This window comes from Prionailurus bengalensis, chromosome E1 (assembly GCF_016509475.1).
Source record: "Prionailurus bengalensis isolate Pbe53 chromosome E1, Fcat_Pben_1.1_paternal_pri, whole genome shotgun sequence".
NCBI classification, from domain to species: Eukaryota; Metazoa; Chordata; class Mammalia; order Carnivora; family Felidae; genus Prionailurus; species Prionailurus bengalensis.
The window spans coordinates 42,422,579-42,446,987 of NC_057347.1; the positions used below are offsets into that span (position 1 = coordinate 42,422,579).

The 24,409-nt window shown below is 39.1% G+C and overlaps 1 protein-coding gene across 2 annotated transcripts; it reads left to right on the forward strand.

Moving 5' to 3' along the window:
• The first annotated feature begins 7,257 nt into the window (after positions 1–7,257).
• Positions 7,258–23,544, forward strand: MEIOC (meiosis specific with coiled-coil domain). Of its 2 annotated transcripts, none has more exons than XM_043584728.1 (8): positions 7,258–7,512; positions 8,103–8,237; positions 11,755–11,912; positions 14,815–14,919; positions 15,845–17,717; positions 18,260–18,394; positions 22,711–22,891; positions 23,315–23,544. In XM_043584728.1, exons 1-8 carry the CDS (start codon positions 7,447–7,449, stop codon positions 23,542–23,544), a joined length of 2,883 nt encoding a protein of 960 aa, XP_043440663.1. In that variant the 5' UTR covers positions 7,258–7,446. The 2 variants fall into 2 exon arrangements, with proteins under 2 accessions (XP_043440663.1, XP_043440662.1); XM_043584727.1 differs by having other exon boundaries at positions 7,259–7,452.
• Positions 23,545–24,409: the final 865 nt, after the last annotated feature.

The following is a 24,409-nucleotide window of genomic DNA, read 5'->3' on the forward strand; positions in this document are numbered from 1 at the left end:
AGGAACTCCTGTTCATTGCTGGTGGGAATGCAACATGGCACAGCCACTTTGGAAGACAGTTTGGTTGTTTCTTACAAAACAAAACATACTTTTGCTGTATAATCCAGCAATCATGCTCCTTGATGTTTATTCAAATGCGTTGAAGACATGTGTACACGAAAAACAGCACATGGGTGTTTACAGCAGCTTTATTCACAATTGCCAGAACTTAGAAGCAACTACAATGTCCTTAAGTAGGTGAATGTATAAATTGTGCTACATCCAGACATGAAATATTTATGCAGGGCTAAAAAGAAATGAGCTATCAAGCCATGAAAAGACATGGAGGAAACTTACATGCATATTACTAAGAGAAAGAAGCCAATCTAAAAAGGCTACATATTGAATAATTCTAAGTATATGACATTCTGAAAAAGGCAAAATATGAAGACAGGAAAACATCAGTGGTCACGAGGGGTTAGGAGGAAGGGATGGATGAGTAAGTGGAGCACAGAGGATTTTTAGGGCAGTGAAATTTTTCTGTATGATACTATTATGGTAGATACACATTATCATACATTTGTCAAAACCCACAGAATGTACAACACTAAAAATGAACCCTTATGTAAACTATGGATTTTGACTGATAGTGATGTGTCAATTCATCAACTGTAACAAATGTACCCCTCTGGTGCTGAATACTGATAATGGGGAAGGTTGTGCATGTGTGGGGCAGGGAGTATATGAGAACTCTCTGTACTTTCCATTCAGTGTTGTTGTGAGCCTAAAACTCATCTAAAAATTAAGTCTATTATTAAAAAAAAAAAAAAAAAAGAGCAGGAGGGAGCAAGCACCAGATCATCAGGCCAGACAAGCAGTAGGACTCCAGATCAGAGGTAAAGACCTTGGGTAAACCTCCCATACCCTGCTCCCCAAGAGTCAAGGAAGTAGCTTTTCCAGGTTTCAACTTTGTAGGTACCCTAGGGATGGACAGCCTGGAGAACCCTGCCTGATCAGGGGTCAGCTCAGAACCTAAGCCAGGTTTTAAAATCTCTTGCAATGGAACAGCTATCTCCAGGCTCTGACAACTTGAAAAAGATGCAGTCTCATTATTTAACACAATGATTCTAAAACAACCCAGTTTTCAGACTGAACCTATAGGTAGGTGCTCTCACAGTATCTTAAGGCTGTTCAAATAGAATATAAGATAGATGAAATAATATAGAAATTTGTGCTGCTTAAAGATTGCAACAATAAGGTGAGCTGTGAGTTTTCAGAAAGATTCTATAAATACAGAATTTTTTCCCACCTTAAGGGTATATAATCATCCAATTTGGAAACCACAGTTTTCATGAATATTCTTTTTTTTTTTTTTTTTAATTTTTGAGACAGAGAGAGACAGAACATGAGCAGGGGAGGGGCAGAGAGAGAGGGAAACACAGAATCCAAGGCAGGCTCCAGGCTCTGAGCTGTCAGCACAGGGCCGAATACGGGGCTCGAACTCACAGACCATGAGATCATGACCTGAGCCGAAGCCGGACGCTTAACCGACTGAGCCACCCAGGTTCCCCTTTTTTTTTTTTTCCATAAATGTTCTTTTAACTTAATTACCATTGGGAAGCAAGCTTACTTGCCGTGGCACATCACAACACACAAAGCTTTGCTAGAACTTTAAAAATAGACCCCTTCATAACTTCTTGAACTCTGTAGCCTAAATTAAAACTCCGGATCTTAATTTTTTTTAAGGAGCTGTTTTCTGGCTCATTGTGTCAGAAGACCCTTATATGGTCTGGGGATCCCTTAAATTCAGGAGAAATTTAAAGGCCTAAAGGAAATTTATAAAGACAGCTTTAAAAGATGTCTTTTTCTGCTGGCACTCTTCTATGAACGTCTTCTAATGTCTGGTTCCAATCAAACACTGAGAAATAGAGACTCAGTTCTGGAGGGCAGTGAGACAGATATTCAGAACTTTTCATTTTATAGTGAAAACTCTAGTTCAATATATATATATATATATATATATATATATATATATATATATGAAGAAGCTATAAATATAATGCTAGAGAAACAGAAAAACACTAATTTGAGTAATTAAAAAAGGGAGTAGTTTCAAATAGCTCTGATAAGGAGCCTTTTGTAAGGCTTCTGTCATCCTTTTTAAAAGAAAAAGGTAAGCCATTCAGCTAACAAAAGAGTTTTTTCAGGAATATCAGGAAAACTGCAATTCAGGACAAGCAAACTGGCAAACCACAAGCAAGTCCTGAGAACAAAGTGAGAGGGGTCCTTCATAGAGCTAAGGAGGAAGTTGGGAGGGATGCTTTGAACAAAAGTTCATTGGAGGAAAATGAGAGCTGGAAGTGGTGACAGCCTCTCATTGGCTGAAGGTGAGGGTAGCTTCCTGTTGTTGGGCTGAGAGAAAATCTTCCTTCCTGCTGGACTAGGCAAGCTGGGAGGAATGGTCGTACATGTGTGAAAGCTTGCCCTTCATGTTTTCCCAACTCCAGTTTTGAGTGAAGTTTCCTTAATACATTTTCACTCTTCCCACAACCTGTTGAGGTTGAGAAACCACATATGGAAGCCCAGTTAATTTTCAAAGGTATAATTTAGATAATTTAACCCCTCAAGTCAGAGAAGCCTATAAAGAATTGCATGGTTTGGGGGCGCCTGGGTGGCACAGTCGGTTAAGCGTCCGACTTCAGCCAGGTCACGATCTCTCGGTCCGGGAGTTCGAGCCCCGCGTCGGGCTCTGGGCTGATGGCTCAGAGCCTGGAACCTGTTTCCGATTCTGTGTCTCCCTCTCTCTCTGCCCCTCCCCCGTTCACGCTCTGTCTCTCTCTGTCCCAAAAATAAATAAACGTTGGGGAAAAAAATTTAAAAAAAAAAAAAAAAGAATTGCATGGTTTGAACTGAGGTAGATTTGCAGTCCATTTAAGTCATCGGACCACTAGTCCACTAGGAAACTGGAAAAGCAATTCATTTAATACAGATGTGAGCATAAATAATAATCCTGCAGTGATATATAATTAATTATATACTGACTTGCAATTATATGATTGCTTTCTATGAAGAATTAATTCAGAGTTCTCTCTTTGGCATTGAGACTGTGCCCCTGATACACCTTGAACTTTCAAAAATATGTATGTTATTTGAACTTGAAGTTTTAGTTGGGAGAATAATGAAATCCTATGTATTTTATCACTCAAAACATTTCTAGGGGGCAGACTGACTTTTTTCAATGAAACTGATTATTTTTGTTACAAAACAAAATGTTTAAGTATGTGTAAAAGTATAAAAAGGGCTTCACTAATGTAACTGAAGAGTACCACATGTACATTGTACATTCCAGTTATAAAACAAAAGCACCCAACCTTGTATATTTTGATGAAGTGTGCATTCTGCACTAATTTTTAAGGATGGAATAGGTTTAAAACGTTTCCAGTTATATCAAAGAACGTTCTTAAATATCTTTTAAAAATCCAATCATAAGTTCATATTCACTTAAATATCCCAAAATAACAAGGAAAAAAAGGAGTTTACTTGAGGGCACCATCATTCTGAGATGGACCAAGGTTATCAAAATGTAATCAATTTTATGACATAAAATTCTTTTATGGTTGCTCCTATATAGGAACATTCAATAAATGGAGAAAGAAGGTCACCATTCCCCCAAAAAAACTAAATTCAGATGAAGGCAGAGAATACATAAAACAATTATGTAGGTATTTCTAACTCCTCATTTAAATCTGAGGTTTGTATATATCTTTGGGTATGATTGTGAAATCCATCCCCCCCAACACATACATTAAGAATGAGACCTTCTAGGGGTGCCTGTGTGGCTTAGTCGGTTAAGTGTCCAAATTCGGCTGAGGTCATGATCTTACGGCTGGTGAGTTCGAGCCCCTTATCGAGCTCTGTGCTGACAGCTCAGAGCCTGGAGCCTGTTTCAGATTCTGCGTCTCCTCTCTCTCTGCTCCTCCCCCACTCATGCCCTGTCTCTCTCTCTCTCTCAAAAATAAACATTGAAAAAAAATTTTTAAGAAAGAATGAGACCTTCTAAAAAAGAAATACAAGAGCTGAAATAAAGAACTACTTACATACTAAATACTTGCCCTGCTTCATAACCAAAGTGTTCTTTTAATAATGTATTCACTTGTGTTCAACGGAATGTTAAATTTTCCTATAACCTTTGGGTTTTTTTTTTAATGTTTATTTATTTATTTTTGAGAGAGACAGAGAGAGTGAGCATGAGTGGCGGAGGGGCAGAGAGAGAGGGAGAGAGAGGACCCCAAGTGCGCTCCGAGCTGTCAGCACAGAGCCCACCGTGGGCTCGATCTCACTAACTGGGGGTCATGACTTGAGCCGAAATCAAGAGTCACATGCTCAATGGACTGAGCCACCCAGGCACCGCAATACCCAAAAGAATTAAAAAAACAAGAAATCAGATACTTATACACTAATGTTCATAGCGGCATTATTCACAATAGTGAAAAAGAGAAAAATCCCAAGTATCCATTAACTGATAAATGGATGAACAACATGTGGTATACATGTACAGTGGAATATTACTCAGCTATAAAAAGGAATGAAGTTCTCACACATGCAACAACACTGATGAACCTTGACATTTGCTAATGAATAAGAGTCACAAAGGGACAAATATTGTATGATTCCACCTAGGTGAGGTACCTAGAAGAGGCAAAATCCAAGTGACAGAAATTAGAATTGAGGTTATCAGGGGTTGACGGGAGAGGAAATGGGGAGTTATTGTTTATCGAGTGCAGAGTTTCTGTTTGAGATAGTGAGAATTATCTGGAAATGGATAGCAGTGATGGCTGCACACTAGGAATGTACTTAATGCCACTGAATTGTCCACTAAAAAATGATTACAATGGTAAATTTTATGTATATCTTACTACAATAATGAAGATATATAAGAGGTTTCATACTTATTCAAAATTCTTTTGGGTACAAGGGGGGAGGGAGAGGGGTACAGAATGCTGTCAATGAAAGGGGAGAATGAGCTGCACATCAGCCACTTTAAGGGTGAAGTACGGAACGAAATTTAATTGGTACAGCCACTTCACCTGATCAGCTTGCTTGCTTTTCTCTTTCTTTCTTTCTTTCTTTCTTTCTTTCTTTCTTTCTTTCTTTCTATTTTTTTTTTTTTTTAATTAGGGATGCCTAGGTGGCTCAGTTGATGAAGCGGTGGACTTCAGCTCAAGTCATGATGTCACGATGGGGCACCTGGGTGGCTCGGTCGGTTAAGCGTCCGACTTCGGCCCAGGTCATGGTCTCGCGGTCTGTGGGTTCGAGCCCCGCCGGGCTCTGTGCTGACAGCTCAGAGCCTGGAGCCTGTTTCAGATTCTGTGTCTCCCTCTCTCTCTCTCTCTCTCTGCCCCTCCCCTGTTCATGCTCTGTCTCTCTCTGTCTAAAAATAAATAAACGTTAAAAAAAAAAAGTCATGATGTCACGGTTTGTGGGCTCAAGCCTCACATCCAGCTCTGCACTAATAGTGCAGGATTCTCTCTCCCTCCTCCTCTCTCTGCCCCTCCCAACTCACACACTCTATCTCAAAATAAGTAAAACAAGAATACACACACACACACCCATACATATAATTTTTATTATATTTTAGGGAGAGAGAGAGAGAGAGAGAGAGAGAATGCACAAATGGGGGAGAGGGGCAGAGAGAGAGAGGGATTCTTAAGCAGGCTCCATGCTCAGCACCCTCTTGGGGGCTGGATCCCAGGGCCACCCTGGGATCATGACCTGAGCCGACATGGAGTCCGACTCTCAATGGACACCCAGGCAGCTCTCCTGGTCTGCTTTCTTTTTTTTTTTTTTTTTAATTTATTTTTTTTCAACGTTTATTTATTTTTGGGACAGAGAGAGACAGAGCATGAACGGGGGAGGGGCAGAGAGCGAGGGAGACACAGAATCGGAAACAGGCTCCAGGCTCTGAGCCATCAGCCCAGAGCCTGACGCGGGGCTCGAACTCCCGGACCGTGAGATCATGACCTGGCTGAAGTCGGACGCTTAACCGACTGCCACCCAGGTGCCCCATGGTCTGCTTTCTTAAATCAAAGCTGGGTAGAGATCCAAAATAACTATTGGGACAATATGCGCCAATAAAACTTATCCCCCTGTACTATTTCCGTTTGTTCCTGAATTAAAAGAACATCTTTCACCTTAGTGAGCACTTCTCAGGTTTTGATTTTATTTTATTTTATTTTATTTTCAATGTTTATTTATTTTTGGGACAGAGAGAGACAGAGCATGAACGGGGGAGGGGCAGAGAGAGAGGGAGACACAGAATCGGAAACAGGCTCCAGGCTCTGAGCCATCAGCCCAGAGCCCGACGCGGGGCTGGAACTCCCGGACCGCGAGATCGTGACCTGGCTGAAGTCGGACGCTTAACCGACTGCGCCACCCAGGCGCCCCTCAGGTTTTGATTTTAAATATAAACACCTTAAAGGTGTTCGCAGCCTCTAGGTTTCACATCTTCCATATTTCAATGCACACAACATTTAGCATTTCTCTGAGACTATCATATTTCCAAATGAGACTGCCCACGTAAATGGCCTGTCTGGCGCGGGTCAGAGTGAAATATGTTCAGGAGTTAGGTTAAGACCAAAACGCCTTCACCCCGATTGTAGCCTGGGTCCTAGAACAGAGGGCAGCTCTGCCTCGGGAAGGGGGTGTCCCAACAACACCCAACTCCATACGGGTTCCTCACCTTCTGTAAACGGGCACATCCATCTATTATTCTCTTGGCTGTTCCAAAGGACTCTGGGAGTTAGGGAAGGGCCCAAGGGCCAAAAATGAAATGTTGGCACAAGGTGCGCAGCGATAGGTTTAGATTATCAGCCAGTTGCTGAGCGACTTCTCAAATCTTCCGACCACCTCCACCGCTTCTCCCACGGGGTAGGCCTGCTCTCTTTCCTTATCTTCCACGCCCCGCCCCTCCGCTGCCCTATTAGCCAATCATAGAGCTGTTGCTTGCCAATCAGAGCCAATCCCGAACAGGTTTACTTTGAGCGGGAAAGATTCAGAAGCTGCGGGAGAGCGAGGTCAGTTAACGGCCCCTTATAGGCTTTGTCTGGGGTTGGGGGGCGGAGGGGGTAACAGGCCCTGGAGGCGGTTGCCTATTGGCTGGGCAACGGGCCAATGAGGGGGTGCGAAGCGAGGGGCGGGCCTCCTAGGAGGGAGGGGGGCGGGGCGGGCTGGTGCAGGGTCGCGTGCCGGGTCTCGAGCAGGGGTAGGCAATGTAACGGCCTCTCCCCCCGCCCCTCCCTCCCCACTCCGGTCCCCTCACCCACAGACTGGCTCCAGGCAGCGCCCGGGGCGGCGGCGACAGCGGCGGCAGCGGCGGGGTGCGGGCTGAGGGAGCCGGGCTTCGACGCCCCCCCCCTCACCCCCGTACCCCAGGAGCTGTACCTAGTCCAGGAGGGGCTGGGGGGCTCCATGGAGGTGAGAGGCGGAGTCACCTGCCCGCCCTCTAGCCCACCAGGCCTGAGGGAGGGACTTGAGGTAAACGGTGGGGACGGTAAGGGTCCGGGGGCGGTCGAGCTTGGAGGATGGCTACGGTGAGGAGAGGCGTGAGGAGAGGCGGAGAGCGGGAGCGTTCCCAGACGCGGTTCTCTGAGGAGTCCGCGGCCGCGCTGGAGAGTGCAGGTCGTCGGGGAGGATCCCCGACGGGACGCCCCGTCCGGTCGAGGCGCCGGTGCGGGCGGGGGGCGCTTCGGTCGGGGCCGGGCTCGGGTTGGGGGGCGCGACGCGGGCTGATAGGACGGGCGGGCCGGGCCGCGGTGGCCGCGACGCCGGGGCTACGGCCATCTCCTCCGCGTCGGGCGGCGGCGGCGCTGAGGCAATGGCCGGCGGCGTGGGCCTGTCACGGCCGTCGGGGGCCGCGCCTTTGCGGTCGGCCCGCAGGCGGCCCGAAGGCAGAGAGGGAAGCCCGGGGACAGAGGCGCCGGCCCCGGGATCGGGATCGGTGTTCTCAGAGCGGATTCCGAGTGGAGTGGCGAGAACAACGGCGGTGCCCCAGCCGTCCGTCGTTTCGGTCCTGCCTTTGCACTGCGTGATGTCTCTCCCGCTTCCTCCCTGTCCGTTTCGTGCAGCCCAAGGTAGCGTTTCGTGGAAGCGCGAATCGCTGCTGGAACCTCGGTGCCGACCCCAGCAGTAGGCTAACGGACGTGTTCAACAGCGTGATGCTGACCGGCTCCACGTCCTTCTATGATTGCTACAAATCGCAGGTCCATCCTTTGTTAGAGGGGTTTTTTTTTTTTTTCTTCCCTAAATCAAACTCGTTTCCCGGAGCCCATTCATATAAGGTGTTGAAATTGCTCCCAAGTTTAGGACCAGAAAGCCAAGAACATTCTTTCTTTCTGTTTAAAAGCCGGTAATAATTTCAGTACAGAGTCTGCGCAGTTCCATACTTTGCTTTGAAAACAAGATCTTACATTATTCTGGTTTTCATTTTGTCCTCAGAAATGTAAGAAAATCCATACTTAGTAAGACCGTAAAATAGTTGTTGCTGCAACATTTAGTGCAAGTCGGCACAAACATACCTTTGTTAATTTGAAGGTGAAGTTTTTCTTTACTGCTTCGCTTTCTGGCTTTAACAGGGTCTTGGATTACATGCTACCTTTTACTGCATCTAAAACATTTAGTTTTATTAATCATATTAAACCAGGCTTTGGGTAGTGTAAGTCATTTTCATTTGAAATTATTTATCCAGGACATCAGTGTTGATATTGTTATACTTTGAATTATAACAATAGCCCAAAATAAATAATTTTATTTAATCCTACAACTTTGTATAATATTACACCTGCTATACAGACTGAGAAGCTGAGGCTCAGCTTGATTCATGTCTTAAGTGACAAAGCCTAAGTGGACCCTAGGTCTTTTTCCTGCCAAAACCAGCATTCCACTGCTCTCCATATTGTTTTCACAGCTACTAGAATTTACGTGAATTTAATTTCAATCAAGTACATTCAGGGTATATAATTGATACATTTTGCAGTTATCTAAACTGATTATTATGCCAAACCCAAGCATTTGGGAATTTAATTCCCATAAATGTTTAAAACATTCCCATAAATGTTTTAATTTAATTCCCAGATATTTAAAATATAATTATGTTTTATTTTAGCTGTTTGTTTTATCCTAGAATATGAAATTGAAATCAATCTTTTTAAAAAAAAAATTTTTTTTTCAACGTTTATTTATTTTTGGGACAGAGAGAGACAGAGCATGAACCGGGGAGGGGCAGAGAGAGAAGGAGACATAGAATGGGAAACAGGCTCCAGGCTCTGAGCCATCAGCGCAGAGCCCGACGCGGGGCTCGAACTCGCGGACCGCGAGATCGTGACCTGGCTGAAGTCGGACGCTTAACCGACTGCGCCACCCAGGCGCCCGAAATCAATCTTATAAACGGATTTATTGCTAATACTCAAATCTTACTTTAAAATGTAAAACAAACTTGAAAGAATACTCCTAAAATGCATTTAGTTTCAAATACTGTGTATCTTGTTTGATATTTTTGATATTACATAATCTGAAAATACTTCTTTTAAGTCACTATCTCAAAAAGATGAACAATTACTTATGTCACTTTGGATGTTTCACACTAAAAGAGAGTTAAGGTGGGTCTATGATAAAAATTTCAGAACTAAAGGAATAAAATTATGAATGATTCCAAAGATAAAAGCCTTTGCAAAAGTTATTGCTAGCTAAGAAATTCTGGAAAGTAGTTTTTAGTGACACAGCAAAATTATTTCGGTTCCTCAGTTTCCCCAGTTTCAGAATAGTCAGCATTATATGTATATACATGTATATACAAGACAGTTATAACATGTAGTTTTCAAATAGCAGTCATAACCGCAATTTAAACAAATGGTTGTAAAGTATTTGACATTTTTAAAGATTGGTGATTGGAAGATATTAATTTTCATATTTTATTGGTATAGTAAATATTTTGTTGGCATAGTGTTTAAATTTTTTTTAATGTTTATTTTTGAGAGAGAGAGAGAGACAGGGAGAGACAGCAACAGCGTGAGCAGGGGAGGGGCAGAGAGAGAGAGGGAGACACAGAATCCAAAGCAGGTTCCAGGCTCCAAGCTGTCAGCACAGAGCCCAACGTGGGGCCCGAACTCACTAACCGTGAGATCGTGACCCGAGCCAAAGTCAGACGCTTAACCAACTGAGCCACCCAGGCGCCCCAGAAACTTAGTGTTTAAAGAGTTATATTTCAATTATGTCTATGAAGAACAAAAATTTAAGAATACTTTGATCTAATATGTCTTCTCCATGTAAATTTTGTAAAAGCTATTAGAAAATATTTTTATCTAGGATTATATTTCCTCTGTATTTATAAGAAAATACTATTTCTACTGTGTCTAGATATTTATAGTTATTACATCTCAGATTTCATTTGGAGAGTTAAAATATGTGAATGTATACTTTCAGACCTCTTTAAAGAAGCATTTTCAGAATAAAATACATCTAAATAAGTTTAATCTTTATTATTTAAATCCATTCTATTTTAAGTATTTAAAATTATTTTCACTGCATATCAATCCCTCTTGAAAAGAGGCAGTATTTTATTTGTTTATTTGCTTATTTTTTAGAGAGAGAGAGCATGCATGTGAGCAAGGGAGAGGGGCAGAGGGAAAGAGAGAGAATCTTAACTAGGCTCCAAGCTCAGGGCAGAGCCCATCATGGGCCTTGATCCCACAATTGTGAGATCATGACCTGAGCCAAAATTCAGAGTCAGACGTTTAACCAGCTGAGCCACTCAGATGCCCTAAGAGGCAGTATTTTAAGTGAATAAAATCTTAAAACTCAAACTTTTACCTTATTTACTGAAATTATAGAACCATTCACAAAAAAAGAAAAATGACACCTAGTGAGTGTTGATACTTCGATCTGAGTGAAGAAAGAAGAAAAAGAAAAATGAGCTTGTATTTTTCTTCTAATTGTAGTAATAGCTTTTAAATTTCTGAAGACATAAAATTTTATATATCATCATTTTTATAATATCTCTTAGAAATAGAAACTAGGCTGAAAATTAAAAGATATTCTTTAAAAGTTCCTACAGTAGGAGTAAGAAGGCCTTGAGTTTGGGTTTAGTTTTGTCACCTATCAGCTCAATAACTTGTAGCCTCAGTTTCCTTGTTTTTATAGCACTGTACTCTTGTCACAAGGTTGACTGAATATAATTTTATGTAGAATTTCTTTGCAAATTCCATATGAATAAATGTACATTCACCTTTTTTTCCCCCCACAGATTAGGGGCATTAAGACTGAATTTTGTAAGTGATTTCTTGAAAATAACACTGCTAGTGTCTACATAACACTCATCTGTTAAAAAAAATTATAAGTGCAGTAATTGTGGGTATTTCATACCAGGGATAAGCAACAAATACTGATCAAATCTGCCGAGTGCCTGATTTTGTAAACAAAATTTTATTGGAACATAGCTATGCCCTTTACATATTGTCTATGGTTTGCTTTGGTGCTAGAACAGCAGAGTTGAGAAGTTTTGACAGAGACCTCACCAGCCAGCAAACCCTAAAATATTTATTGTGGCCATTTACAGAAAACATTCATGAACCCCTAGTGGAAAGTAAGTTTAAGTGGCTTAGTCTAGATTTTAAGTCTCCCAATTCCTACGCATGTGTTATTTCCTCTCGTATCTCATTATTTTACTAATATTCTGTGTAATTTTGATGTGTTTGATGTGCAAACATGTCTTTAAATTTTCAGAGTGAAGACAGTGTTGATCTAAGGCAGACCTATACTCCACTTTCTTCATCAGCAGAATATTCAAGTTCTATAGATTCTTCACTTTTCTATGCACCATGGTCTACTTATGGAGATGATTCTAAACAGCCTTCTAATTCTCAGATCAATGTAAAGAACAGGTAAATTAATAAATTATATTTTTCAGGCTAAATGAAAACTTTTAAAGTTTGATTACATGGGAACCCAGTTGTATTAGCTCTTTATTCCTTACATCAGCATTTTAATGTTATGGCATTACAATATTATGTTTATCAAACTTTTAGAAACCCTACACTGGGCAGTTCTGTGTTGTAATTTTTAGCTCATTACTTTTTGTTTATTCATTAGAGGCAACCCTTAGTGAGTAAATCTTAAGTTCCTCTTTCTAAAGATGACTTATATACATGGGTTATTTTTAGATCTATTTTTCATCCAATTTAATCTAAATTTTCAGTAATTATTTCCTTCACAAGTGTAGAGCAAGCAGGATTTTATCAAACATAAGATTGATTGATTGATTGATTGATTGATTGACTGATTGATTTTTGAGAGAGAGAGAGAGAGAAGGAGCGAGCAGGGAAGGGGCAGAGAGAGAGGGAGAGAGAATCCCAAGCAGGCTCCATGTTGTCAGCATGGAGCCCAGTGAGGGCCTTGATCTCACAAACTGCAACATCATAACCTGAGATGAAATCAAGAGCATGACGCCCAACCGACTGTGCCACCCAGACCCTTCTAGTTATTTAAAAAAATTTTTTTTAATGTTTTGTTTATTTTTGAGACAGGGAGAGACAGAGCATGAACAGGGGAGGATCAGAGAGAGGGAGACACAGAATCTGAAACAGGCTCCAGGCTCTGAGCTGTCAGCACAGAGCCCGACGCGGGGCTCGAACCCGCAGACCACGAGATCATGACCTGAGCCAAAGTCGGCCGTTTAACCGACTGAGCCACCCAGGCGCCCCTCTAGTTATTTTTTAATTCCATTAATATTAGAGGCCTAACTCTGCCAGATCTCTCATACTAGGGATATTACAATTAACACGGCAAATATTATCTCCAACTTTATAGCTCTTACAATAAAGATGATGATGATGATGATGATAATGACAACGACGACAGTGACGACTTGCTGGGCACAAGTATAGTGAGGTTTAAAAAGAAGTATAGGATATTATGGGAGCCTGTTGGAAAGAGAAGTCTAAAGGAGTAACATCTACCTTTATTTTAATTATGTATAAGGGAGCAGTTGATAGAGGCTGATACAGCTTTAGTTTAATTGGACAATAATTATTTTTAAAATCTTATATGTTCTTTTTTTTTTTTTTAAGCTTCTTTTTAAACTCTATACCCAACGTGGGGCTCAAACTCATGACCCCGAGATCAAGAGTCATATGCTCTACCAACTAAGCCTGCCGGGCACCCTCCTTAAAAATCTTATTAATTAAAAAATGTTTTTAAAATGTTAAAAATTGGGGTGTCTGGCTGGCTCAGTCAGTGGAGCATATGACTCTTGATCTTGGGGTCATGAGTTTGAGCCTCATGTTGGGTACAGAGATTAGTTTAAAAAAAGTTAAAATTTTGGAAATTTTGGTGAGTTCTGTATAATAGTGATCTTATTAGAAAGACTATATAATATATAATTCTACAAAAATATTTTTTCAGTTGATATATGTTCATTGAAAAAATTCAGACTTTACAGAAATCATTAAAAAAAGTGGAAGTTCACCTTAACCCTAACAGTTCCCAATAACAAGTATTAGTAGTTTAGTATATATTACATTGAATTATTTTAGAGATATACTAATATATTATTATATCAAAAAACTTATCCAATCTTTTTGAAACAACACGATATAGTAGAAAAAGCATTAGACTTGTAGGCAGACCATTTGTTCAGCAGGTGTACAGTATGACAAATCACATACACTTGTAAAATACAAGTTTCTTAAGATCTCAAATGATCATTCTTCAATAGCTGAATGATTACTAATACCTGCCCATCTTATATTATGAAGATCAATGAACTATTTGAGTATTATGCAAATATAAAGGTATTTTTATTTCTAAGATGTCCTAACACTATGAAATGTTAGAAATAAAGTACGAGAAAATAAGAAGCTATAACTTAAAGCAACATATTACTTCTAGGAACAGATTAGTTGAAATAGATAGGACATTAAATAGACAGGACATTAATAGATAGGCACTAATTTTCCATCTCCTTGTGATTTTTACATTTTGTATTATTTAGACAGCATTAGTCACAAGGTGGGATTTCAGATACATAGAGCTCCAGTTACTTTAGTAAGGATTTAGGGATAGCCAACAAATCTGTTAGATTTAAGTGACAACTGTAATATTGCTGTGGTATCTAGGATGACCATATCACATTTCACTTTTTAAATCCAACATTTGGTCTAAAGAGTCACAAAAATAGAGTAGCAGATTCGTATGGTTTCCAAATCACAAATGAAAAAACTGAGCAAGTGTTGACGGAATAACGTATAATGGGACCAGATATGCTTTTAGAAGCAGCCGTGGTGCCAAGTGTGTCTAAAACATCGTAAGTCAGAGATTTATATCTTGGAACTTAAAATGAATAGCATGTGTTTGGGAGAAACAAGAGTTAAGCATACACTGCAAACTAGACATAGGATTTGAAATGGAGAAACGTGTACCATAGGCACTATGCTAAAGTGGAAAATATTCTTTAAAAAAAAAAAAAGTGGGAGGTGCAGAGAGAGAGAATCACAAGCATGCTCCATACCACCAGCACATAGTCCAACACGGGGCCCAAACCCACTGTAAGATCATAACCCAAGCAGAAATCAAGAGTCAGATGCTCAACTGACTGAGCCACCTAGGCTCCCCTAAAGTGGAAAATATTCTTGAGTTTCTGTTGCCTCTTTATTTGAAATGATGGGATAAATTCAATCCAGATATTTTATAGAAAAATAATGGTATAAGAAGTCTGGAAATAGAAATCAATATATTGAATTTCAGTATGAGGAAAATAATTTACATGTGATATTCATTTATTTTTAGGATTCAAACGGAAAGAAATGACTATGGCAGTGAAACAGACTTATATGGACTTGTGTCTAACATTTTGGAAGAACAAGACAAGTCACAGCCATATTTTGCTGAGGGGTTAGTATATTATATAAGCTATATGGTATATAGTAAGCTTTTAAATTCACACATACTAGATTACTGTATTTATTAGCTTTTATTTTTACTTAATAGGGGATCATCTGACAATAGACATCTTAATTCAAATATTTGTTTCTAGCAGCCTTGACTTTGCTGAGGTACTTGCCATACAATTGGAAGTTTCAGACTTTAATTTGCTATTAAGAACTTTCCTTTGGAAAGTTATTCTTGCATAATTCAGAGCTATTAGAGCTATTTAGAGCTCGAGTTCTAAAGTTGGGCTTAAAGAGTACAAATTCCAAAGAGCTTTTATACATCTATCCTAAAGAATAAAACTATCATTGATGGTATGCAGAAATACGTATGGACTTTGTTCTTATGGTAAAAATTTTTTAAATACACTTTGATTGGTTTTTTGGGGATGGAGGCCATATTACCCAAATGCGGTACTTCATAAATAGGGAACTATGCAGCACACATGTAACCAATTAAAATACTTTAATTTTAGTAATAGTTTTATCAAAGGACATCTTTTTCATTTAAAAAAATGTGGTCAACAACATTTTTGTATTCTATAATAACCTAATTAAAGGAAAAACTTATTTTGTTTTCTGCTTACTGTAGATAAACAATTCATGCAAGACCATGTAGTCCCCAGCCTCAGGCCTCAGTTGATGCCTCTTGGGAAAGTATACTGAAGACATATTAAGATAAAAATGCATATTAATGTAGTATGCGGCACATTTCAAGTGATAGAAAATTATTTGGATGTAATGGTAATTTATAAGGCAAGGTTAGAAAGGATTAGATAATGGGGAAGTGAGGCAATATAAATGTTTTGAGAACCTGTTCTACCTTCTCCACTGAGAAAATAAAGTCATTTAAAATCTGAGTTGTAATTAAATATATTTACTTGTTCTAGGACCTGCTCCTCCAATTTAAAGTCAGTTTGGCCAGTGAACACAAGCAGATTTGCAGATCACCATGACCTCTTAACAGAAACCAAAAGGCCAATAGATACAGCCATCTCTCAGCAAGCTTTTTATAGTGGTGAATCTGTGTCAGCAGTGGAAAAGCAATACCTGCATAATAGTAATCTAACACCACAGCAAAAAATAGATGAACTTTATCATGGATTTACTGGGTTAGACCTTGAAGAACAATGGATGTACCCCTCACGAAGTGATCATTCTAATTGTTACAATATCCAGACAAATGATACAGCTAAGACAACATTCCAAGATTTTCCACTTATCAAAAACTGTTTTACATCACAGACTGGTCTGTCTGACATCATGAAAGAATCAGGAATTGATACTTACCCTTATGGAAGAGAGAAAATATGTGCTAAAGGTCTTGAAGCACCATTACAGCAAAAAAGGGCAGAGATGTTTCTTTCTCAATTTAATAGATACAGTGAAAACACAGATTATTGTAGATACCCAGAATATGTTCATCCTAATAAGGTTAAGCTTAATAAGTGTTCAAATTTTAATGTCCAGGATAGTAAAAAATTAGCCAATGGCACACCTGAAACACCAACGATAGAAGCAGACACCTACACAAAGTTATTTCAGGTTAAACCAGCAAATCAGAAAAAAATGGAAGAGACAATAGCTGACCAGCAGAATTTCACATTTCCAAAAACCACACCACATCTGACAGAAAAACAGTTGGCAAATGAAGCAGCATTCACTGCTGATTTTGGCTTAAAATCAGAATATGGACTAAAACCTCATGCAGGTTGTCCAGCTAATAATGATTTTGCTAATGTCACAGAAAAACAACAATTTACTAAACCTGAGCCCTCAAATTCTGAGTATTTTAAATCTGTGAATTTATTATCAAACTCAGCAACACCTTCAGGAGGTATCAGGTTAAACAGACCAACTTGGATGAATGTCCAAACAAAAAATAGCACTCCTATTCCTTATCGAAATCAAGGTAACTTGATGAAATTAAATAGTCACTTAAGTGTAGCTTATAAAGGTTCTAACCATTCTTCAGATTTCCCCCAACTATCATCCACAAATTTAACCCCAAATAGCAGTTTATTTCAGAAGTATTGCCAAGAAAATCCTTCAGCATTTTCTAGTTTTGATTTCAGTTACAATGGTGCAGAAAGAATTCAATCTGTCAATCACATGGAAGGACTGACAAAGACTGGAGAAGAAAATCTCTTTGAATCAGTTACTGATAAAAAAATAAAACAGCCAAATGGATTTTGTGATAACTATGCAACTCAGCAGTATGGGATCATTGAAAATGTAAACAAACATAATTTTCAAGCTAAGTCTCAGAGTGGACATTATGATGCTGAGGAAGGTCCAAAGCACTTAGATGGCTTATCTCAAAATACGTATCAAGATCTGTTGGAGTCACAGGGTCATTTTAATAGCCACAGACAGGGAAGTGGAGACAACAATATTAATAGCCGTGTGAATCGCACACAGGCATCATGCTTTTCTAATAATTATATGATGGGAGATTTAAGGCATAATCAGAGTTTTCAACAAGTTGGTTCAAATGGGTTTCCCCTAAGATCCACTCACCCATTTGGCCATTCAGTTGTTCCACTGTTGGATTCTTATGATATGTTTTCTTACGATGACTTAAGCCATTTGTACCCTTATTTTAATGATATGATGTATGGTGATAATTCGTTTTCTGGTTTCGTGCCAACTTTTGGATTTCAAAGACCAATTAAAACCCGTAGTGGACCAGCCAGTGAACTTCATATTCGACTAGAAGAGTGCTATGAACAATGGAGAGCATTAGAAAAGGAGAGAAAAAAGGTAATACAAATCTATCCATTTAGGAGTAACTTGGGATGTTCTCTCTGCCTATCTTCATTTTGTTAGTGTAGTTCAAGAGTACTTGGCCTTATTTCTAAGCTGAATTCTTCCATAATGTGCAGTATTTAAGTCCATGACTATAAGGAATTAGCTGACATAACTAAAAAAATGTGAGGCTTAAAAAATTGTTATTTATATAAAGTTGGGGGGTTTTTTGCCTGTGAAGTAGACTTTTTCCTTAATGAGCCAAAAGTTTACTACTTTTGGGGCTCCTGGCTGGCTTTGTTGGAAGAGCATGTGACTCTTGATATCAGTTTTATAAGTTCAAGTCCCACATGAGGTGCAGGGAGACTTGCAGGTATTTTATATGCATTAAATATAGAAAATACAGTGGTGTTGTGGTTTGCGTTTGTTCTGTTTGATACTGAAACAATTTTAAAGTACTCATTTTCAATTTATTTATTAGGCCTATGAGAAATGTCACTCATAACTGAATCATATTTAGAAAACTCAGCATCTAAAAATTACATAATTTTTTACAGACTGAATTGGCCCTGGCCAAGAATTACCCAGGAAAAAAAGTATCCAGTACTAACAACACTCCAATTCCAAGGCTGACCTCCAACCCATCTCGAGTTGATCGCTTAATTGTGGACGAACTTCGAGAACAAGCCAGAGTAAGCTGTAAAAACATCCAATGATGGATTATTTCATTGCTTGATAAAATTTTAAAACATTTCAGCAAGTCAGAGTTCTGAATGATTTTTAAATCACATTTATGCATAATTCTCTGAAATAATTATCTTTTCCATGCTTGGTCCTACAACTATGATTAATAGGAAAGGAGAAATAGCACCACCTCAATCCTTTAAAAAATTTTTTTAACGTTTATTTATTTTTGAGACAGAGAGACATAGCATGAATGGGGAAAAGACAGAGAGAGAGAGGGAGACACAGAATCTGAAACAGGCTCCAGGCTCTGAGCTGTCAGCACAGAGCCCCACACGGGGCTCGAACTCATGGAGCGCGAGATCATGACCTGAGCAGAAGTCGGACGCTTAACCAACTGAGCCACCCAGGCACCCCTCAATCCTTTTAAAAGTAGGCTTAGTAGATGCACCTGGGTGGCTCAGTTGATTAAGGATTCAATTCTTGATTTCCCCTTAGGTCATGATCTCACAGTTCATGGGATCAAGCCACGCATCAGGCTCTGCACTGACAGCATGGAGCCTGCTTGGGATTCTCTCTCTGCCCCTTTCCCTGCTCTCTCTCTCTCTCTCTCTCAAAATAAAAAAATGAACATTAAAAAAAAGTAGGTTTAGGAATTTAAATGGTTTCTCTTTAAGAAATCTATATCAGCAATACAGCTAACTCTCAACAGAATTTTAAAGCAAAAATAATTTTGAATATTATTTATAAAGTCCCATTTCTCTAACAAAACAAAACCAAAAAAAACCCCATTTGTTTTCTAGCTAGATGAACAAGCTGTATTTGCATTATACAAAATGGGACATTAACAGGGAATTACTGTTTTCTTAACCCTGCACACTTGAGTTATTCAACAAACATTAAGTGTATCCAACAATGTATGTATTAAGTACTGATAAACTGAAAAAATACTGAAGAATGTAGGTATGCATAAATTTATAAAATAGCTTTGTTTTAGAAAAGTAGTATATCACTTCAAATGTAAAGAATCCTGACGTTAGGTCATTTTGTAATTTAACAAATGATTATTTCTATTACCTCCTTTGAAATTTCAGAATTTTCTAGAATTTAATACAGTAGGGTAAAGTTTTTCTTTTTTGACCTTCCTCTTTTAAAAACTTACACTGGGGGCGCCTGGGTGGCGCAGTCGGTTAGGCGTCCGACTTCAGCCAGGTCACGATCTCGCGGTCCGGGAGTTCGAGCCCCGCGTCAGGCTCTGGGCTGATGGCTCAGAGCCTGGAGCCTGTTTCCGGTTCTGTGTCTCCCTCTCTCTCTGCCCCTCCCCCGTTCATGCTCTGTCTCTCTCTGTCTCAAAAATAAATAAACGTTAAAAAAAAAAATTAAAAAAAAAAAAACTTACACTGTTTTTCAAATATGATAAAAGATTCCTGGGAGGGGCGCCTGGCTGGCTTAGTTGGAGGAGCATTTGACTCTTGATCTGAAAGTCATAGGTTTGAGCCCCACACTGAGCATAGACATTACTTAAAAACAAAAACAAATTCCTGGGAAAAAGCACGCAGTGAAGACAGCTTGCTTCTATGATTGAATAAAAGCCATTTTAGGAACCAGAAAAATCAACATAGCAGAGTCTGTTTTATTGAACATCAGTTTCATCTACTTTGCTGTCTTTAAAATATAGATATGAATTACTTCAATGGAAAAGAGTGATTTAAAAAAAATTTTTTTTTCAACATTTATTTATTTTTGGGACAGAGAGAGACACAGCATGAACAGGGGAGGGGCAGAGAGAGAGGGAGACACAGATACGGAAACAGGCTCCAGGCTCTGAGCCATCAGCCCAGAGCCTGACGCGGGGCTCGAACTCCCGGACCGTGAGATCGTGACCTGGCTGAAGTCGGACGCCTAACCGACTGCGCCACCCAGGCGCCCCAAGAGTGATTTTTACCTAGCTTTCAGTTGGTCGGTTGAAATTCTTTTATCAAATTTGTAAATTCTTACAATGGATTTATCAGTATTATAGTCAGATACCAACATGGGTTACAGCCAGATGTTAATAAAAACTTCAATCTTTTATTACTTTTTCTTAAAACCATTCCAAGTTAGGGGCGACTGGGTGGCTTGGTCGGTTAAGCGTCTGACTTCGGCTCAGGTCATGATCTCACGGTCCGTGAGTTTGAGCCCTGCGTCGGGCTCTGTGCTGACAGCTCAGAGCCTGGAGCCTGTTTCAGATTCTGTGTCTCCCTCTCTCTCTGCCCCTCCCCTGTTCATGCTCTGTCTCTCTCTGTCTCAAAAATAGATAAACGTTAAAAAAAAAAAAATTTTTTTTAAATAAAAAAAAACCATTCCAAGTTAAAAGTCCTTTTTCTCAGCAACACATTTCTAGGCAATTAATCAAGGAATTGCAAACTTTAAATAAATTTTTTCAGCTTTGCTTATGCTTCACATTAATTTAGGTTATGTTTATAGCTGTTGTAATAATTTATCTATATTTAGCAACATTAGGGGCACCTGCATGGCTCATTCGGTTAAGCATCCGACTTTGGTTCAGGTCATGATCTCATAGTCCGTGAGTTCGAGCCCCGTGTCGGACTCTGTGCTGAAAGCTCAGAACTTGGAACCTGCTTTGGATCCTGGGTCTTCCTCTTTCTCTGCCCCTCCCCTCCCCTGCTTATGCTCTCTCTCTCTCAAAAATAAATAAACATTAAAAAATTTTTTTTTATATTTAGCAACATTAGACCGATGATCACAAAGGGCAAAAATATTTTTACATGTACTATTTTCTGGTTTGCAGGTTTTCTACAATTCTGAAAAGAACCACCTTTTTTATTAAAAATCACCTGTGCAAATTTATTTACACTTACCATTTATTTAAATGATTCTTATTTTAAAAATACATAGTTAGAAAAAAATGTGTAATTAGTAGCTCACTGGAGTTTTTCTATGCGATTTTTCCTTTTTTTTCTTTTGTTGTTTTGTTTCCTCCTCAAAGATCCTGGTGGGTTCTGTAATTGGGAGGAAAATATTTAATAACTGTGTACTTATGTTTTCTCCATAGACCCAAAGTGGCATTACTCCAAAGAAACTTGAAATGAGCGTGAGGTTAGAGGCATTCATTCAGGTGCCATTAGCTTCTTCATTGAGAGATATTTTTCTACTCTCCCCAGTCACTGAACACCAAGGTCTTCTGTGAATTTTAAATCATTTAGTTCCCAAAGGCAATGACTATATTTATTTGATGTTCAAATCCTAATTATTGAAAAAGTTCTCTTTCCATACACCTTTCAAGTTTAGAATTTGAGATATAGGTATATGCAACTATGAATTGTACTCCCCTTACTGATCCTACTGGATTAGGGATTCCTTAAAACTACCACTAGTATGACCTGAATATTTCTTTTTTTTTTTTTTTAATTTTTTTTTTCAACGTTTATTTATTTTTGGGACAGAGAGAGACAGAGCATGAACGGGGGAGGGGCAGAGAGAGAGGGAGACACAGAATCGGAAACAGGCTCCAGGCTCTGAGCCATCAGCCCAGAGCCCGACGCGGGGCTCGAGCTCACGGACCAAGAGATCATGACCTGGCTGAAGTCGGACGCTTAACCGACTGCGCCACCCAGGCGCCCCTGACCTGAATATTTCTGATTTTCAAAAGGAGAATATTGAAAGCCCAGAAAGGACTTGCCAAGGTCAGGATTAATCAGTCTAGGACTTCTCCCTTTTTAGCTCAATGTTTTTCCCTTTAGATTACACTACCTCCTAAAAATGTTTTATTTGCAGGCTGTTCTCTTATTTGCCAAAAACAATATTACATCTTAAATTTACACACCCTGTCAGCTAAACATGGAAATGTTTAAATGTTTGATTTTTTAACTGTTTATTCCCAGTAACTGATTACCGAAACAAGTAGGTACAAAAGACTGCCTTAACATCTTTATTTTCCCCAGCATGGTGTCAGTACACAGTAGGCATTCAAGTATTTATTTGATGAATATTACTGCTCTCATCTCTGTTCTCCTTCATTGAAAATTTGTTCTTAAAGACAGAGCAATGTGGTTACATGCCTTATCAAAATTTAAAATGTGGGGCGCCTGGGTGGCTCAGTCGGTTGAGCATCCGACTTCAGCTCAGGTCATGATCTTGCGGTCCGTGAGTTCGAGCCCCGCATCAGGCTCTGGGCTGATGGCTCAGAGCCTGGAGCCTGCTTCCGATTCTGTGTCTCCCTCTCTCTCTGCCCCTCCCCCGTTCATGCTCTGTCTCTCTCTGTCTCAAAAATAAATAAACGTTAAAAAAAAATTAAAAAAAAAATTTTAAATGTTTCCCTCAGGTTGTGACTCTACTAGGCAAAATGGAACGTCTTCGAAGCTCTCCCCTTCATGCCAATATCTCTACTGCTCTTGATAGACACTTGGAGTCCATTCACATTGTACAGTCACGTAGAAAGGATGAAATTGTTAATGCTTCAAATCGGCAAAGGCAAGGAGTTCCTAGATGCCAAGATGACAGAGGTATAAGTGTTAATGCATATTCTGTTGATAAGGCAGTGAGATAATTTGAATGTTGTTAAAATCAGATTCTGAGTTTAAAGGTCGGATTTCCAAAATTTACACTTAGCTAAAGGTAAATTGGTAAATCATGCCCACATAATTTACTCCATAAGTACTTTGGTCAGTTTGGTTAATTTTACCCATTTAATTACAACTCTGTCAAAGTCTGTGTTCTCCCCAAAGCATAGTCATTGTCACACAAGTCAGAAACAGTATCAACACTTTTTGATATTAAGTCAAATAGTTAACTCAGTCAATAGCCACCTATCTCTTATGAAAATAATAATGTTTGATCATTTAATAGCACAGCATTGGGCTTTTTAAGAGTTAAAGGATACATAAAAGGTATCTAATATGAACTGACACTGAGTGTTTTCTTTACAGATGTTTTTGCCCTTGCTTCAGCAATTAAAGAGATGTGTGTAGCTACTCGGAAAGCACGCACTACCCTGTGGTGTGCACTTCAGATGACCTTGCCAAAAACAGCCAGTACAGCTGGCCAAACAGATGTGGAAAAGGCTTTACAAGATACAGTAAACTGTGAAGATAAAGTCCATGAAAACATAAATAATAGCAATCCAATGAACCAGAGAGGTGAAGCAAACAAACATTAAGGAAATGTCAGCAGAAGAGTAAAAAGCTGATAAGTAAATGTATCAAGACATGCTAAAAAATTTTAATGAACTTGTCAAACTTGAAAACTTCAGTACATTAATTTTCTTCCAGATTTAAAGTTAGTACCTTAATGAAGTTTAACTTCTATTCAAAAATCTTCTATTTGGAATGGATCAGATACAATAGTTTAAGGTGAACTCAGAGAAAAAGTTGACTACTCTAGGGAGTTCTGAGTAGTCACAGGTAACAAGTTTAAGTTAATTAAATATTTCCTAACAGCTAAACTATTGCTTAAGCCCATTTGCAGTGCAGGTAAATGCAAATGTGAAATTGTTCTAGAAGATAAGTTTCATTTAGCTCTGCCTTAGTAAGTATAATTCCAAATAATGAATCTAAGTGACTGTAACCCAATTATGGCTACAGTCTAGTAACCAAGACAAGTTTTGATTGTGATATAACTGTGTTTTCCTTACAAAACTGGATAATAACTAGGAAACCAAGGAAAACAAGGATGAACCCAATATTCATGTAAAAATTTAATATTTAAAAATACTACCATATTTATAAATTTGAAATCTTAGTGCCTGCGTATATGGAGGGAAATGCATCTGATTCTCCTAAATTAGTGATAAAAGTGCCAGTGTAAAAACCATGCAAGTTACTGAATATAAAACCTGTTCAAATCATTTGCGTATATTCTTTAAAATTTAATTATACTATCAATTATTAAATATTTCCAGTTTTAAAGTATTTAAATTCAATCAAAAACAAAACATTTCCTTTATCTGGATCTTTTAGACTTGATGCACAGTAACTAAAATAATGACTATTGTTTTAATACCCCTATGAGGTAATAATACCCTT